Source organism: Loxodonta africana, chromosome 11 (genome assembly GCF_030014295.1).
Source record: "Loxodonta africana isolate mLoxAfr1 chromosome 11, mLoxAfr1.hap2, whole genome shotgun sequence".
Taxonomy (NCBI): domain Eukaryota; kingdom Metazoa; phylum Chordata; class Mammalia; order Proboscidea; family Elephantidae; genus Loxodonta; species Loxodonta africana.
Genome location: NC_087352.1, coordinates 28,658,518 through 28,675,786, shown reverse-complemented (window position 1 = coordinate 28,675,786; position 17,269 = coordinate 28,658,518). Strand labels below are relative to the sequence as shown.

Below are 17,269 nucleotides of genomic sequence, written 5' to 3'. Positions count from 1 at the left end.
TGCGAGTCGATTCCGACTCATAGCGACCGTAGGGGACAGAGTAGAACTGCCGCATAGTTTCCAAGGAGCGCCTGGTGGATTCGAACTGCCGATCTTTTGGTTAGCAGCTGTAGCTCTTAACCACTACGCTACTAGGGTTTCCAATGTAGAGTAAAAAAAAAAAAAGAGTAGACGGCCATAAAACACCACCGAGGTATGGATGACCTAGGGCAATGGGCGTCCCCTCCGAGCCTCAATCTCATGTTCCGTAAAATGTTTAAATACCCAGAGAGCCTTTCCTGAAAAGGCCGTGGGGAAGGACAGGCTTTTGCGGAGCCCAGGTGGACACCTCACGGGGCCGCCCAGTTAACTGCCAGGGAAACCGAGGTTCTGGGAGATGGGGACATTCACCCTGCGGGCCCGGCACTAAGGCGCAAAGACAAAAAAGGGCTGCCTTCTCAGTCTTACCCACTTTCGTCACCTAAGTCCTGGCCGCTCAGGCCCACAGCCGTCTGAATGTTGCGCCAGCTCAGCAATCTGAAAACCCCAGTAGAATAAGATAGACACTCAAACATCCACAGGAAGAACCTCAGCGCTAGACCAGAAGTCACGTCCCCACCGGCGCGCAAGCACAGAAATGCCCCCTCTCCTGGGCCCTCATTGGCTATTGACTGGTGCGGACTCATGACGCAGCGCCTTGTGGGTAGTGTAGTTCGCATCGTGAGTCCACCTACAGCAAAGACCGCCCCCCGTGATCTCCATGGCAACAACCAAGCGACATCGCGATGGGTGCTGGGAAATGGAGTCCCGGCAGGCCGGCATACACTGGGCGCGTCAGAGGCGCCGCAGCGGCTCGGTTTGCAGAAACTCTGGCGCCGGGGCGTGGCTGGATCTTCAGCTCCAGGTTGGAGATCATGGCGGCGCTTAAGGACCCAGCGCATGTGGGGGAGGATCTCCAGGCCCGCGCCCGGCAGGATTCCAAGCCCCAGTGTTCTAAAGCCGCTACTGAGGGCGTCTGCCCTGGGATCACTTTCGGCCCAGACCCCGTGTCCTGGACAATGGGGCGTGCGCCGGGTGGAAAACCCACTTCTGCCACCTGATAGGATGAGGTGTGGAAGAGTGTTCCAGGCAGAGAAGCCAGCAAAGGGTTGAAGGTGAGCCTGAGGTGAGGACATTCGGGAAATCTGAATTCCTTGATCTCTTCTGGGACCAGAAAGCCCGAGGGGAGGATTCATGCTAGCAATGGAGGTTGAAGAGTTAGGCCTTTATTCTGAGGGCATTGGAAACCAGGGAGTGGAAAGTAGTGGGATGTGATCTGAGTTAGAATTTGAAATGTATCCCTCCTGCTTCTGTGTGAAGGAGTGATGGGAAAAGGTGAAACTGGGGACCCCAAGAAAGAGGTGACTGCAACAATGGAGGCGGCGATGGTGGCAGCTGGACCAGGGCGAAGGCAGAGGACGTGGGAGAAGTAGTCGGATTCTGAATCTCTTCTAAAGGAAGAGCCAGTGGGATTTGCTGACGAATACGAGGACGGGGGGAACAAGAAAGAGACCGGAGATTCAGGATGACTCCAAGGATTGTGGCTTGAGCAACTGGAAAAATGGAGCCCATGGAGATGGGGGAGTAGCAAGAACACCAGCTTCCTGGGGAAGGGGAGGAGTTGGGTTTTGCCCAAAAACATCTGAGTGGATAGGTGGTGTGGACAGGTGGACACACAGGTCTGGAGTTCCGGCCAGGTCTTGGCTGCAGATGTCCAAAGGGTTGATGGCTGGTCGCCTGGTCCACGTTAGGCCCGGGAACTGGATTTAGGCGGATCTTAGATCATAGTAACAGAAGGGAGGAAGAGAAGGCCGAGGGTGAGGCTGGAGGGCTGGGCTGAAGGGATGGGCTGCAGAGTGAAGAGGACATGTGATCTGAAGGCGGTTTAGCAGGTAGCTAAGTGTGGGGAGGGCTGAACCCAGAGGGTAGCTTGTCTTGGGACTGAGGTTGAGGGGTAGGGACCACAGACGTATTTGAATAGAGGGCCTGGTCTCTCACAGATTTGCTATCATGTGGCCTTAGGAGGCCTTGTGGACACTCCCATCCATGCGGGGATGGTGAACAGGGGTCAATCATGAAGGATCTGGAGATGGGAGTGGATGGGGCGGGGGGGAGACGGGAACTTGTCAGAAGTGCTGAGTTTAACGGAATTTGGGAGTCAGAATTGCAGAAAGGGCCTGTCAGGCTCGGCGACGGCATGTATAAAAACCAGAGACACCATGGAGGCATCTGGGATCCTCTGTGGTACTGCAGGGCCGAGGGGTGAAACTGGTTGCGCCGTGGTTGGGAGGTGGCCTTGAATGGAGAACTGGGGGCTGCCTCCAGCAATGGGCGCCATTACCCGTTAAAAAAAAAAAAAAAAAAAAACCATTACAGCGTTTAGTAACCCTGCTTGCTTTTTCCACACAGTCCCTCTGACAGCAACGCGCGGAAATACGGGCGCGGCTCCTTTAAGAAGAAACTACTAAGTCCCGCCCCTGTTCCCTTCGCCCCTTGCGGTACCGCTTGGGCGTTGCCATGGAGAACGGCAAGGGCGGGCCAGATGCTGGGCAGAAACTACATTACCCAGACGACTTCATAGGTCGGGCATGCGGGCGCTGAGCCAATGACAGCCCTGGAAGGGGCAGGTCCTTCGAGTACCGTCGTTGGGGGCGGGACTTCCAGCGTCGCCGTCGTTGACGTTCATTTTGCTCTTGACGGGTCGTTGTAAAGCGCCCTTGGGAGCCTGGGCCACTTCCAGACGCCTCTTCAGAACTGGGCCGGGAATGACAGTGAACAGGATGAGACACAACTCCGAGCCTTTAAACCAACCGTGAGCCCCTTTAACAGGGGTGTTCACCGGGCCTGTTAGTCCCCGGCGTCTCTGCACTCCATGTCCCCGCGTTCCCCGGCGGCGGGATTTGGGGCCTTGGACTCATTTTACACGGTGGAGTCTGAGGCACAGCGTGAGACAGTCAGCCCGCGGTCACCTCCCCAGGGTAGGGACGCAGTGGTGGGGGGAGGTTGAGCCAGTGGTACCCACCCTGGTCACTGCCTCTTGTGGCTGTGAGCCGCTTATAGTCTCAGATGGCGGCAGCGGCATTACTGATGGACCCGGCTCAGGTGAGTGGAGGGTGCCCCAGACCCGTACTCATTCGGAACTCCACCCACATAGACTCAGAGCCCCACATAGGGGAGGGTTTTATCCTAGCACTCTTCTTCCTCCCCACTTTGCTGCCCTTTCCTTGCTACTGGGGACCCTAGGATTACTCCAGGCCCATGATTCCATATCCCAGCTAAAGATTATATGGAGGGGTCAAATCTCTAGAATCCAAAGGGAGGAGGTGTGGAAAACTGATTCAGAGATATGGACCAGGATGTGCAAATGTTTGGAGATGAGACTGAGCTAGGAGTGTTCAGGGAGCCACAGGTCTCCACTAAGTGTGGTGGAGACAGAGAGCAAGAAGCAGGAGTCAGCCCTGGAATGGCAGCCTGAGGAGCTGAGCCTCAATCATGAGGATGGTGGGAACCACGGAAGGTTTGGAGCAGATGAGGGAGGTGATTTGACTCAGGTCTTAACAATCTCCCTCTGGCTACAGAGTGTTGGGGATATGGGGGAGGAAAAAGGCAGGCTGATTAGGTTGCTATATAATAGATCAGGTGAGTGATGATAGTGGCTAGGCCAAAGTGGTGGCTCTGGAGGCAGGAGTAGTCACTGGGCTCTGGATCTGTTTAAGGCCAACCTGATTTTATGATGTGGAGGCTGAGAGAGAGAAGAGGAGAAGTCGGGGTGACCTCATGATTTTTGGCCTCAGCAACTAGATAGAAGTGCCAACAATGGAGATGGGGAAGACAGTGGATGGAGCAGGTTTCAGAGATGTTCAGGAGATGGGTTTTGGCCATGTTGCCTCTGAGAAATCCCAGAGACCTCTGAGTGAAGGTGTCAAATGGGCAGCTGGACACACAGGTCTGAGCTCTGCAGGGGGATTTGGTTGCAGCCAGCCTGTGGACTGATTTAGGAGGAGGTTAAGATTTAGGAGGAGGACATTTTCAGGTCATGGCAACAGATGCCCTGTAGGGATGGCTAAGGACTGACTGGCTGGCCTGGGCCCATGGGCAGGGTTGGTGGGTACTGTAAAGTCAAGTGAAAGGAAGAAGCAATCCTGAGGGAAGTTGTATGTGGGAAGAGGAGGGTCCAGCAGATAGCTAAGGCTTCCTGGGATGAAGGCTAAGACATACTGGAAGTGGAGGTAGGGTGACAGTGGTGTTGATGTTGGTACTTATGAACCCCTCTACACGTTCACAGTAGATTCAGACATTGCAATGATCATAAAGATGGTGCAGTAACAGGCAATACTTTGTTCTGTTATATATAAGGTCACCATGTGTAGGAGCCAACTAACAACATGGACTCATTGTCCTTTCTCAGCCACCTTCTGTAGGGTCTGGGGGTTTCAGTCAGGCTGGTGGATTAGCTCAGTGGAAGACCAGTTTAGCTGGGAGAGTTCCAAGCCTGCTGTGCGAGATGGTAGGGTTTGGCTTTGAATGTACATCAGGAGGAGAGAAGAATGCTGTAGCTGGTGAGAAGAGAGCATATGGAAAGGCAAAGAGGCCTGGGGGTCTCAGAGATGCATATGTGGTTCTGGGTGGCTGAGAGTTCAGACTAGGCACAGGGCGAGGTAGGGAAACTGAAAGAAGGGCTAGGCACTGCTCCTGGCAGGTGGGACTTTTGGAGGTCTGGGGCAGGACTGGGGTGGGATAGGATCCTGGTTGCCCTCATCAAGCCTCCAGGCTCGGGACACCGTTTACAGAGTGGCATGTGGGGAAGCCCTGGAGATGCCAACTGTGTGGGCATTGCCAGGGGATGGTGGGGTCTGGAGGTATACAGCCCAAAGAGTGATGTGCATGCAGGGAGGGAGTTTAGTAGCATCTGGGAGGCACAGTCTGGGGGAGCCCAGGGAATTGCCTGGCAGGAGGGGTGGGGGCCTGCATGCCAGGCCCAGAGCTTATGTGGTGTCTGTTGTCTGCCCACCTGCCTTTTGCTGCTGAGGGATAGAGACAGTGATCAGTGGCATCCTGAGGATAGAGCAGCACCAATAGCACTGGGGCTTGGGGAGGAGGGTGAGCTGGAGTGTGTTTTGGGGAGGAGGCAGTGGGCTGGGGCTCATGGAGGAAGATAATCCCTTCTGGAGAGGTGCTGGCATGCTGGGTATGGGCTGAGGGCCTGGATGGGTTCATTTGTGCACTATTTTTGTCCAGTATGCTGCTGCCCTTTGGTCCAGTTTACTTAGCTATCTCCATCATGGCAGGGCCAGGTGACTTTTGAGGATGTAGCTGTGTACTTCTCCTGGAAGGAGTGGGGCCTCCTTGATGAAACTCAGAGGCATCTGTATCGTGATGTGATGCTGGAGAACTTTACACTTGTGGCCTCACTGGGTAAGGCCCTCACACCCACTTCAGCCTTCTTTCCTAGGCACTGTCCTTCCTGTTTTGTCCAGGGGCAGATCTGTCCTTTCCACAGCCAGAACACAGGTATTACCTCCTTCCCTGGATCCCTGGAGTTGCTGTGTGTGTGCAGGGCTAGGTTCCATGCACAATCTACTCCTCTCCCGAGAAGCCTACTGCCAGAAGCCTTGTGGGGAAGAGCTCAGGGGTCAGTAGTGTCAGTCTGGCTGTCTGAGTCTGTCCAGATCAATAGCAGCTCTGCTCCAGGTGCTGTCCCCTTTTTCAGTCAGACATCTCTAGGAGCCTGGCTGCTAGGAACTGCAGGCACCAACATTGTCATTGTCAGGACCACGGAGCTATTCCTAGAAGTTTTTTGGAGGCTTATTTTGTACCATTGAGTTTTCTTACTGGTTGCAAAGATGGCATGAGCTCCCTTTGGTCTGTCACAGGGTGGGTGCCCTGAGCTGGGGCTGACCACTAATTTGTCTGTCTTTCCAACAGGACTTGCATCTTCCAAGTCCTGTGTGGTTGCCCAACTGGAGCAGGACAAAGAGCCCTGGATGCCTGACAGGGTGGATGCATCTCTAGCCACAGCAAGAGAGGCCCAGAGTGGGCCTGGCCCTGGTGAGTAGGCGCTAGGGGAGAAGGTAACAACAGGGCTGGATGCATGTCATGTCTTATGTCATACCTATCCTATGTTCGCTAGTGTGAGTGTGTTGTTGCTGGGGCTAGTAGCCACATTTTACTTCCATCTTTCTTTCCTTATTCTGGACACTCTACCTTATTGCCATTTCTACTCTGACTTTTAGCCCCTGATGGCTCTACCTCCCTGACCTCCATTTCTCAGCCTTTCTCCCTTCCTCTGCCCCTTTTGCAGGGCCTCCCCACATCGACCATAACTCAGTGTTATGTTAGACTTTGTACACCAGTTAACCAGTTGTAACTGGATTTTCCTGGGCTTGTGTACATGACTTTGTGTCCCAGGTTCTCCTCCCCTTTCCTGACAGATTTCCTGGGGCCTGCCTGTGTCTGGTCCTCCTGAAAACTCTAGGAGTTAGTTGGAGTCCCTGCCTCTTCTCCCAGCCTGAACCCCTGTATTCTCATACCCAATGAGGCTTCCCTTATTCTGTGGTCTGCCTGGGCCCAGCCCTTCCTCACCCTGACTTGATCTCACCGACTCATTCCTGAGTGTGTCAGACACATATTTGTGAAAGCGCTACCTCCTCCCAACACAATCTACATGTACTTCACCAGCACTTCTCTCCTTCAGGTTATTGCCATGGAGCGGAAGAGGCCCCGCCTGAGCAGGGAGTTTCTATAGAAGAAATGTTCCAGTTTGGGACCCCTGAGGAAGGTTCTTCTACCCAGAAAGCCAAAATCTGTGATACGTGTGGCCCAGTCTTGAAAGACATTTGGCACCTTGGTGAGCACCAGAGAACATGCCCAAGCTGGAAAATGTACACATGTGGGACATGGGGGAGAGGCTTCTTGATCAGTACAAACCTTCACCAGCACCAGAAGGAGCACAGTGGAGACAAAACCTTTAGATGGGACAAGGACACGGCTTTATTTGTGAAGAGCTTCAATGTCTCCCTGTTAGAGAAGCCCTTCACATGCAGGGAGTTTGGTAAGGATGTCCAGGACAGTCATGACCTCCTTCAGAACCAAGCAACCCACAGTGAGGGGAAGCCATGCAGGAGCACTGAATATGGAGAGGTCTTCCCACACAGGTCAAATCTTGAGCAGCAGCAGGGAGTCCACACTGGACAGAAGCCTTTTAAGTGCAGCCACTGTGGGAAAGTCTTCCTAAAGGCCTTCACTCTCCTCAACCACCTGATAACTCACCCTGAAGAAAGACGCTGTAGGTGCCCAACAGGTGGAAATGCCTTCAAGGAGAAATCAGCCCTTGTTTATCGCCAAAAATCCCATACTGGAGAAACATCCCATGTATGTAAGGATTGTGGAAAGGCCTACAGTTACCTGTCTCTACTGAAAATGCATCAGAAAGTTCACACTGGAAAAACCCATTACAAGTGCAATCAGTGTGGGAAAGCCTTCACTCGTAAGCACTCACTGAGCCAGCACCAGAGAATTCACACTGGAGAAAGACCTTACGAGTGCACACAGTGTGGGAAAGCCTTCACTCGCAACTTCCATGTCGTTCGGCACCAGAAAGTTCATAACACAGAAAGGCCTTATGAATGCAGACAGTGCCGGAGAGTCTTTAGCTGTATCTCCAGCTTCATTCAGCACCAGAAAATACACACTGGAGAAAGGCTTTATGAGTGCAGTGAATGTGGGAAAGCTTTCATTAACAGCTCCCACCTTGCTCGGCACCAGAAAGTTCACAACACAGAAAGGCCTTATGAGTGCAGTGAATGTGGAAAAGTCTTCCGTCAGACTTCCAAACTTGTTCTGCATCAAAGGATTCACACTGGCGAGAGACCTTATAAGTGCAGTCAATGTGGGAAGGCTTTCAGTTGCCCCTCCAACCTCGTTCCACACCAGCGAATTCATACTGGAGAAAGGCCTTATGAATGCTCGGAATGTGGGAAAGCCTTCAGTCAAAGCTCTGCCCTTATTCAGCACCAGAAAGTTCATACTAGAGAAAGGCCTTATGAATGCAGTGAATGCGGGAAAACCTTCAGCTATAGCTCTAACCTTGCTAAGCACCGGAAAGTTCACACTGGAAAAAGGCCTTATGAGTGTGCCCAGTGTGGAAAGGCCTTCAGTGAAAGTTCTATCCTTAGTCAGCACCAGAGAGTTCACACTAAGGAAAGGCCTTATGAGTGCAACAAATGTGGTAAAGCTTTCCGCTACAGCTCTAACCTTTCTAAGCACCAGAAAGTTCATACTGGAATAAAAGCTTTATGAATGCAGTGAACACGGGAAAACTTTTCAGCCTCATTCAGCACCAGAAAGGTCACACCAGAGAAAGGCTGTAGGAGTGCAGTGAATGTCCAAAAGTAGTTAGCTGTGACTTTCTCCTTGTTCAGCATAAAAGGGCTCACTCCTAAGAAAAGTTCTATGAGGAACTTTAGTGAAGATGCCATCAGCCAAAAATGGAAACTTGTACATCCCATACCTCACTGGAGAGATTGTCCATGAGTGCCAGGTACGTGTAAAACTTTCAGGAGCAACACTATTTTCTAACCTGCCCAGGTCCTTTGTCAGATATATCACTGACAGTGCCTGTGGCAGATGCCGTGTCACCCTACCATTTGGTAGTTCTCCACAGCATGTGCCTATCATCTCAACATACTCGGGGAAGGCAGACCTCTGTGCTTGCTTTTTGATTTTGGAGGGAACCATGAGCGATGTGAGCCCTTTGGAGTGATTTTATTTCTCAGCTTTCCCCTGTTCCCAAGATTCAGGTATTGCCCTGACCTGGTTCTGTCCGTGAGAATCTGAACTGGAGTCTGCTGAAGACTCCCAGAGAAGGTTTCTTCTCTTCATGGGAGTTGTGGAGTCCATAGATGACACCTGCAGTGGGTTTGTCGAGCCACCAAATACCCAGCCTTGGAACCACCTGCCTTACACTGCTCCAGAGTGTATAATAATAAAGGCCTTATTGTTTAAACCGTCTTTAATCCTGGAGGCTCCATCATTGTGTGGGGCTAGGGGTTGAGGACAGAATTAGGCTCAGCCAGTGTGAAGTGGTAAAGGGCTGTGGGGCTGGGGGGAAGCACTTAATATGCTTCATAGGGGACCTCAGGATGACAGGAAACAGCTTTCAGTCTAGTTTAACCTAATTTGCTTTGTAGCCCAAAGCCTCCCGGGAAAGACTGAAGGTCTCTGTGGTTCAGATCTTGTGTCCTGGATGCCAGGACTATCTACTAGACTCAGAGTTTACCCCAAGAAATAAGTATTTGGTGTAGCAATCTCCACTAGTTCTTGAACCAAGAAGAGTTGGGTCCCTTGTTCCCAAGGAACTTTGGGAATCTTCTGCAGTGTTGTACAGTGGCTATTTCCTTTTACCTGCCCGTGAAGTCTAGAGTCCACAGGCAGATGCCACTGACAGTAAGATCTATAGGGCCAAGTTGGAACCATAAGTGAGTACAGAAACACTGGGCTTGAGGTCATAGGGAGTGAGGGGGACTACAGCAAACAAGAGGAGTCCAGTAGTGTCCTTAAGCCAGATCATACGCACCCACAGTTGTCAGTTGTGTTCAGCTCCACATTCAGTGACATCACATTGCATGCGTCATAGCTCAGGTGCTGGAGCAGTTGTAGCTGCCTATGTAGCTGGGGCACATCCCTCTAGTTTTCCACTTTCTGTAGTCTTCCCCTCCCTCTCATCTACTCATCTAAGGCACTTGCGAGGCCACCGTAGGTCTTATATTTGGTGACATCTGCCTATTGGGGTCCAGGCTCAGGATCATGACTCTGGCTTGGTCCCAGCAGACAGCGTCTCCTCAACTTTTATGGGGAATATTAGACATTCTCTAGCAGTAAGGGACCAATTGCCTCTTGCTCCCAAGCAACTTGACAGTCTTAGACTAACAATATCTTTCTTCAGAATTAATGGAGTCCAGGGGTCACAACTTTCAGCCTATAGTATTCTTCAGTTTAACAGGAGACCCTGTAGCAGCAATGCAAATAAGGTTACAAGTGAGCAGAGAGCCAGGCCCTGCATGCCTAGAGTTCACTTTGAGTCAGACATGATAGAGGGTCCCTCAAACACCATTCACCACACTTCATGCTAGCAGAACTACTTTTTACATCAACCCGCCCCACATAATAAACAGATCCCCAAAGACTGAAGTAAGCTTGAATCCAAAATAAAGCTTGAATCCAAAATAGTAAGGTTTAAATATTACAACCTTTATCATCAGACAAGGAGGCCTGGTGACGGAGTGATTAAGCATGTGGCTGCTAACTGAAAGGTCAGTGGTTCTAATCCATCAGCTGCTCCATGGGAGAAAGACCTGGCAATCTGCTTCTGCAAAGATAACAGCGTTGAAAACCCTACGGAGCAATTCTGATCTATCATCTAGGATCGCTGTGAGTTGGAATTGACTCAAAGGCAATGGGTTTGGTTTTCAATGGGTATCAGTCCAGAGTGATTCAAGGTAGGTTGTTTAAAGGTTCAGTGATTCAGAGTATGGTAGCAGAAAAATGCCCCCCCCAAAGATGTCATGTTCTCATCCTCAGAGGATATATTTTGTTACATGGCAAAAGGGACTTTGCAGATGTGATTAAGTTAAGCGTCTTGAGATGGAGAAATTCTGGATTATCCAGGTGGGCCCAGTATAATCACAAGGGTTCTTAAAAGTGGAAGTGGGGGGCAGGAGAGGAGGTCAGACTAATGTGATGTGAGAACTTGACCTACTGTTACTGACTGTGGAGAGGGAGGAAGGGGCCAGACAGAAGCCAGTGAATTTAGGCAGCTTCTAGAAGCTGGGAAAGGCAAGGAAACAGATTATCCCCTGGAGCCGCCAGAAAGGAACACAGCCCTTGATTTTAGCCCAGTGAGACCCATGTCAAACTTCTATGTAAGTGTAAGAATAAATTTGTTATAAGTCACTAAGTTTGTGGTAATTTGTTACAGAAGCAATAAAAACTAATATATAAAGGTTGATCAAATCCATCACAGATGTGATATGCAAATGGCAACATCTGTGATGAGGAAACCTCCAGAATTCATCAGACTCCCACTCAGGATCCCTGTTCAACTCATGACCTCTTGGGTCATGCCCATCATGGCCATGCCTAATCTGGACATTGGAAGGATGAAGCCAGGGGACTGTAATTCTTGAGTAAATGGGGCATGAAAGCCCCATGATTCGGGGCATCCCAGCAGGTGGATTGAAGACAGCTCTGCCACAGTTCTCTCAGCCAGACAGAAAATATAACAAAGTCCCTGGAAGCTTTCCCACATACATGACACTCCTGGGATATTTTCCCAGTGAGGGTGTTCTGGTCCATGAGATGCCACATCTGGCTGAGGGCTGTCTCAGAAATGTTCCTCTCTTACTTCTCTCAAATGTGGGTCTTTTTATGCTGACAGTGTCACAGCACCAGTCAAAGGTGTTTCTGGATCATGTGCCTTTCTCTGATGTGACCTCTGGTGCCAGACAAATGTCCATTGGTTGTCCAATTGGCTCAAGGTTTCACACATTTGCAGCACTCCTTAGCAGAGTTTTGAATACTCCAGTGTTGGCTGAGATCAGAACTATAGCTGTAGGCTTTCCAGCGTTTGCTGTACTAAAACGGTTTTCGCCAGTGTAAACTGTCTAGTGTCTGTCCAGCACTGAGAAGGGTCTGAAATTTTATCCTATGGGCAAGCTAACAAATTAGCCTGATGAGTAAGTATTAGAGCCAGAGTTAGAACCTCCAGTATAGGTGCAGAACCCAGGCTCTTAACCACTGTACTAACTCTAGTCCTTGACTCATATGGTTGTAGGAAAGATAAAACAAGTGACTATAGCCAGAACTGGTACACAGTAAGCACTCAATAAATATTTCTTGCTGTTATTTCATTAATGTCATGGCTGTTATTATTTGATTGATGAATATGAATTTTTCTATGTAATAAGATGGAGGGGTGGTGAGACCAGCACAGGGTAGTATATGAACAGAGGCCTGGAGGCTGACAGCCTGGGCCTTTATAGACAAACATCCTCTGTGGCAGAGAGGGGCTGAGTGGGCTGGACTGGTGAAACCAGGGATGAAGGGAGGGGCCGAAGTCTGGAGGGCCTTCCAAATCCCCTTTCAGGTTGGGCTTTCAGCAAAGGGAATTGGGAACCCAAGGATAACACATTCTACATCCCCCAGAGGCAGACTGGCAGCAACTGAAGGACTAGGGCCAAGGCAAATTGCAGAGCCAGTCCCTCTCCAGGAGGCACTGCTGTCAATACATCAGCCACTGTGGCTGGCTCCCTCAGATTCTTTAGAGGAGCCTCAAATCCAGATATTGCTGTGAAGTGACCTAACTTCTGTATGATGGAATCCTAACATTTTGAGTATTTAACAAAATATGGGGAGCCTCGAAACCAACTGAAACCTTGGGTTGGAGCTGGATTTCCAAGAGGGTCCTGGAAGGAGTGAAAGCCTGAGGGGGCTGAGAGGGCCAGGTCTTAAGAGCAATGGGCTGTCACCAGACTGGGAGCTAATAGGCCAGGGACTCTGGGGAGAAAGACAGAGTGGGGTGGTCAGAATGCCTGTGACAAAACATTTCCAGGGACAAATTAGTGGATGGCTGGGGTCAGGCCTCAGTCCAGGCATACAGGCAAAGAGGGTAGTGAGAATGATATCTCCAGCTGAATTTTTTGGTAGAAACTGACAAGCTGATCCAAAAAATTATATTGACAAGCCAGACTCGGCAAAAATAGTTGTACATCATATATCTGATAAAGAGTTTGTAACCAGAATATATAAACAACTTGTACAACTCAATTACAAGGAGACAACCCAATTTAAAATGGGCAAAAGATTCAAATAGCGATTTCATTTAAAAAGATGCACAGATGGCTAATAAGCATACAGAAAGATGCCCAACTTCATTATTCATTCAACCCAAACCAAACCCATTGCCATCAAGTCAATGCTGACTCATAGAGACCCTATAGGACACAGTAGAACTGATCTGTAGGGTTTCCAAGGAGCGGCTGGTGGATTCAAACTGCCAACCTTTTGGTTAACCACTGCTATAACCAGGGTGTTCAGATTTAAACCCCATTGACATACCATTTCATACCCACTAGAATGAATCACATTGAAAAGACAATACCAAGTGTTGGCAAGGAGGTGGAGAGACGAATCCACCTACATTGCTGGTGGGAATGTAAAATAGTGCAGTCACTTTGGAAGAGTTTGGCAGTTTTTTAAAGAGTTAACCTTACCTCGTGACCCAGCAGTTCCACTCGTACAAATCTATCCAAGAAAAATGGAAATATGTCCACACAAAGATTTATAAGTGAATGTTCATATTATTCATAATAGCCAAAAACTGGGAACAATCCCAAAGCCATCAAATGGTGATATATAATGAAAATGTGGTACAGTCAATCTTCATTTGTGGATTCTGTATTTGTGAATTTGTTCACTTGCTAAAATTTATTTGTAACTCCAAAATCAATAGTCATGGTGCTTTCACAATCATTCCTGGACATGATATAAAAACATACAAATCAGAAAAAAAAGTTTAATTCTTCTTTGAAAAAAACAGAAGAGACTTCCCCCTTACTTTTTCTTAAGGCATTTACTTTAGAAAACTTCTAAGTTCTTTCTCTGCTTCTTTGAAATGTATGTAAAGCTTTTTAAAGGCTAAATAAGCCTCTTGCCAATTTTACAAACCAGGAATGTTTCCTCAGGGACCTGGAAGCCACCCTTTTGAAATGGTAACAATCCAGGAAGATAACATCCTTCTCCCCTGCCCCCAGTTTCCTGGGAAGATAGGAGCCTAACTTCTGCTCGTGCGTGGCTCCAAGTAGCCAATCTACCTCCAGTAATAAAGGTAACAACAACACAGAATTGCTGTCTAGTCACTTCCAACTCATAGCAAACTTATAGGACGGAGTAGAACTGCCCGTAGGGGTTCCAAGCAGCAGCCAGTGGACTGGAACTGCTGACCTTTTGGTTAGCAGCCTGAGCTCTTAACCACTGGGCCACCAGGACTCCAGTAATAAAGATACGAGAATTTTATTTTTTCCACTTGGATAAAGGCAATTAGCAAACACAAGTGGCTATCCCAATTAGCAGGTGAATTTAGCATGAACAACATGACATCATGCTGTCTAGTGCTCTTACTTGAGAACCAGTTATTTATCTTAAGAACATGTGAAATGGGTTGCATCTGTTTGGCAACATAAAGGATAAATTCCTGTCTTTGCAATCTCTTGAACAGATTGCCTGCGTTCTGTTTTAATGCTTCCAAAAAAAACCCAAACCCATTGCCATCGAGTCAACTCTGACTCATACTCATAGTGACCCTATAGGACAGAGTAGAACTGTCCCCATAGGTTTTCCAAAGAGTGCCTGGTTTAATGCTTACTTAATAAAATTTTCTTTCTCTTCTACTTTTTTGGAGAATCTGCCATGGGTTGGCAGGAGATTTTACTTTTAATTATGCTTCCCCAACAAAGCGCAGAGCAGCGAAAATTTTGAGTTGCTTTGTTCCCAGCCGAGGTTGAACAAGGCAACACTCTGCCTTCTTGTTTGAGTTTTCACAGTCTAAACAAGCGTCCTGCCTTTTTGCAGTCTATTTAGTGCCGTGTTTTTTACATTGTGCTTCTGCTGGGAATTTCATTGTTTAAAGTGGCCCCCAAGCATAGTGCTTCATTGCTGTCTAGTGTTTCTAAATGCAAAAGGGGCTGTCATGTGCCTTATGGAGAATATATGTGTGTTAGGGAAGCTGTGTTCTAGCATAAGTTATAGTGCTGGTGGCCATCAGTTCAATATTAATGAATTAACAATATATCTTGAAAAAGGTGCCTTTAAACAGAAACACACATAAAATAATGTATTAATCAGTTGATAAAAATGTTGTGACCAGAGTCTCACCAGAACCTATTCCTGTATTTCTCTTAGAGTAGTGGTTCAGTATTCACTAATCCATTATTCACAGCAGCGTTATCAAACATAAGTAACGTGAATGAGGAAAATTGCATATCCATACAAAGGAATATTATTCAGTAATAAAAGGGAACAAAGTACTGACACGTGATATGACATGTATGAAACTCAAAAATATTATGCCAAGTGATAGAAGCTAGACACAAAAGGCCACATATTGTATGATTTCACTGATGTGAAATGTCCAGAAAAGAAAAATCTATGTAGACAGAAGTAGGTTAACGGTTGCCTGGGAATGGATTTCAGTTGTAAATATGTCCAAAGGAACTTTTTGGGGGCAGTGGAAATGTGATCATGGTTGCACAACTCTTTAACAATCTACTAAAAATCACTAAATTGTACACTAACAATGGGTGAATTTTATGATATGTAAATTATACCTCAATAAAGCTGTTTAAAACAAAGCAAAACAAAAAGACTGTGGGCTCTTCCTTTTCACAGTCCCCGAGTTTCTGATCCCATGTTGATAGCCACAAGTACCCAGCTCATTAGAAGATGGCAGGAATGCATAAAGCCATTAGTATAGCTACCTGGCCAACCAACTGGAAGGGATCATATTTCTGCCCATTCCAAAAAAAGGCAATGCAACAGAATGTGGAAATTATCAAACAATACAAATAATATCAAATGCAAGTAAAATTTTGTTGAAGATAATTCAAAAGCAGTTGCCACAGTACATTGACAAGGAACTTAAAGAAATTCAAACCAGATGGAGAAGAGGATGTGGAACAAGGGATATTATTGCTGTCAGATGGATCTTGGCTGAAAGCAGAGGCTACCAGAAAGATGTTTGCTCTGTTTTGCTGACTATGCAAAAGGATTCAACTCTATGGATTATGACAAATTATGGATAACATTGTGAAGAATGGTAATTCAAGAACATTTAATTGTGCCCATAAGGAACTTGTACATAAACCAAGAAGCAGTCCTTCAAACAGGACAAGGGGATGTTACGTGGTCTAAAATCAGGAAGTGTGTGCATCAGTATTATATCCTTTCACTATACTTACTCAGTCTGTATGCTGAGCAAATAATCTGAAAATCTGGACTATATGAAGAGCACAGCATCAGGACTGGAGGAAGACTCATTAACAAACTGACATGCAGATAACACAACCTTGCTGAGTGAGGAGGACTTGAAACACTTATTGATGAAGATCAAAGACTACTGCCTTCATTATGAATTACATCTCGACATAAACAAAAATCCTCAAAACTGGACCAATAAGCAACATCATGATAAATGGAGAAAATACTGAAGTTGTAAAGGATTTTATGTGGATCTACAACGCCCATGGAAGCAGCAGTCAAGAAATCAAATGACATATTGCATTAGGCAATCTGCTGCAAAAGACCCCTTTAAAGTGTTAAAAAGCAAAGATTCACTTTGAGGACTAGGGTTTGCCTGATCCAAGCTATGGTATTTTCAGTTGTCTCATAGGCATTTGAATGCTGGACAATGAATAAGGAAGACTGAAGAAGAATTGATGCCTTTGAGTTATGGTGATGGTGAAGAATATTGAATATACCATGGACTGCCAGAAGAACAAACAAATCTGTCTTGGAAGGACAGCCAGAATGCTCCTTAGAAGTGAGGATGGCACGACTCTGTCTCACCTATTTTGGACATGTTATCGGGAGGGACCAGTCCCTGGAGGACATCATTCTTGGTAAAGTAGAGGGTCAGCAAAAAAGAGGAAGACCCTCAAGAAGATGGATTGACACAGTGCCTGCAACAATGGGTTTAAACATAGCAATGATTATGAGTGTGGCTCAGGGACTGGGAAGTGTTTTGTTCTGTCGTACATAGGATCACTTTGAGTCAGAACTGACTCGACAGCACCTGACAACAACATAGCTGTGGGAGACATACAGATCTGTGGGCCTCTAGACACTCTGCATACCTTCATCCCACAGGGACCCATTATCAAAGAAGCTAGCACATCCTATTTCCTCATACCCAATGTTTCCTCATCCACTTAGAATAGTCACTGGGCCCTTGTATGAATACTACTGTGTGACATGCTACCTGGGCCTTGCCTCCAGAGGGCTTGACTTCAGGCCCAGGTGAACAGCTTCCTTTCAACATTGCTGGGGATAGACATCCCCTGGCCCAGAGACAACCATCCTGTTTGTCCCAGACCAACCTTCTCCAGGTGAGTTCCAGGATGGGATTCAGAACACAGAGCCTTTCATTCTTTCCCAGGGGACATGAGGTAGATATGCAAAGTGGGACACAATTGGACCAAGA

General features: G+C 47.7%; 2 protein-coding genes across 14 annotated transcripts in view; one reads left to right on the top strand and one right to left on the bottom strand.

The window, feature by feature from the left end:
• The window catches only part of LOC104845531 (uncharacterized), a 22,751-nt gene extending 21,826 nt beyond the window's left edge, over positions 1 to 925 (bottom strand). For 3 of the 13 annotated variants that reach the window (XM_064294352.1, XM_023543701.2, XM_064294353.1), the window contains exon 1: positions 448 to 925. In XM_064294352.1, the coding sequence (XP_064150422.1) occupies positions 448 to 920 (473 nt within the window). In that variant the 5' untranslated portion in view covers positions 921 to 925. The remainder of the gene's footprint in view (positions 1 to 447) is intronic. The other 10 variants (XR_010323420.1, XR_010323423.1, XR_010323415.1 and 7 more) reach the window with 10 other exon arrangements.
• Positions 848 to 17,269, top strand: LOC100675639 (zinc finger protein 304-like). The gene is made up of 5 exons (XM_023543693.2): positions 848 to 1,144; positions 2,428 to 3,120; positions 5,307 to 5,433; positions 5,944 to 6,066; positions 6,713 to 17,269. The coding sequence occupies exons 2-5, from the start codon at positions 3,085 to 3,087 to the stop codon at positions 8,314 to 8,316; spliced, it is 1,890 nt and encodes a 629-aa protein (XP_023399461.2). The 5' UTR covers positions 848 to 1,144; positions 2,428 to 3,084; the 3' UTR covers positions 8,317 to 17,269.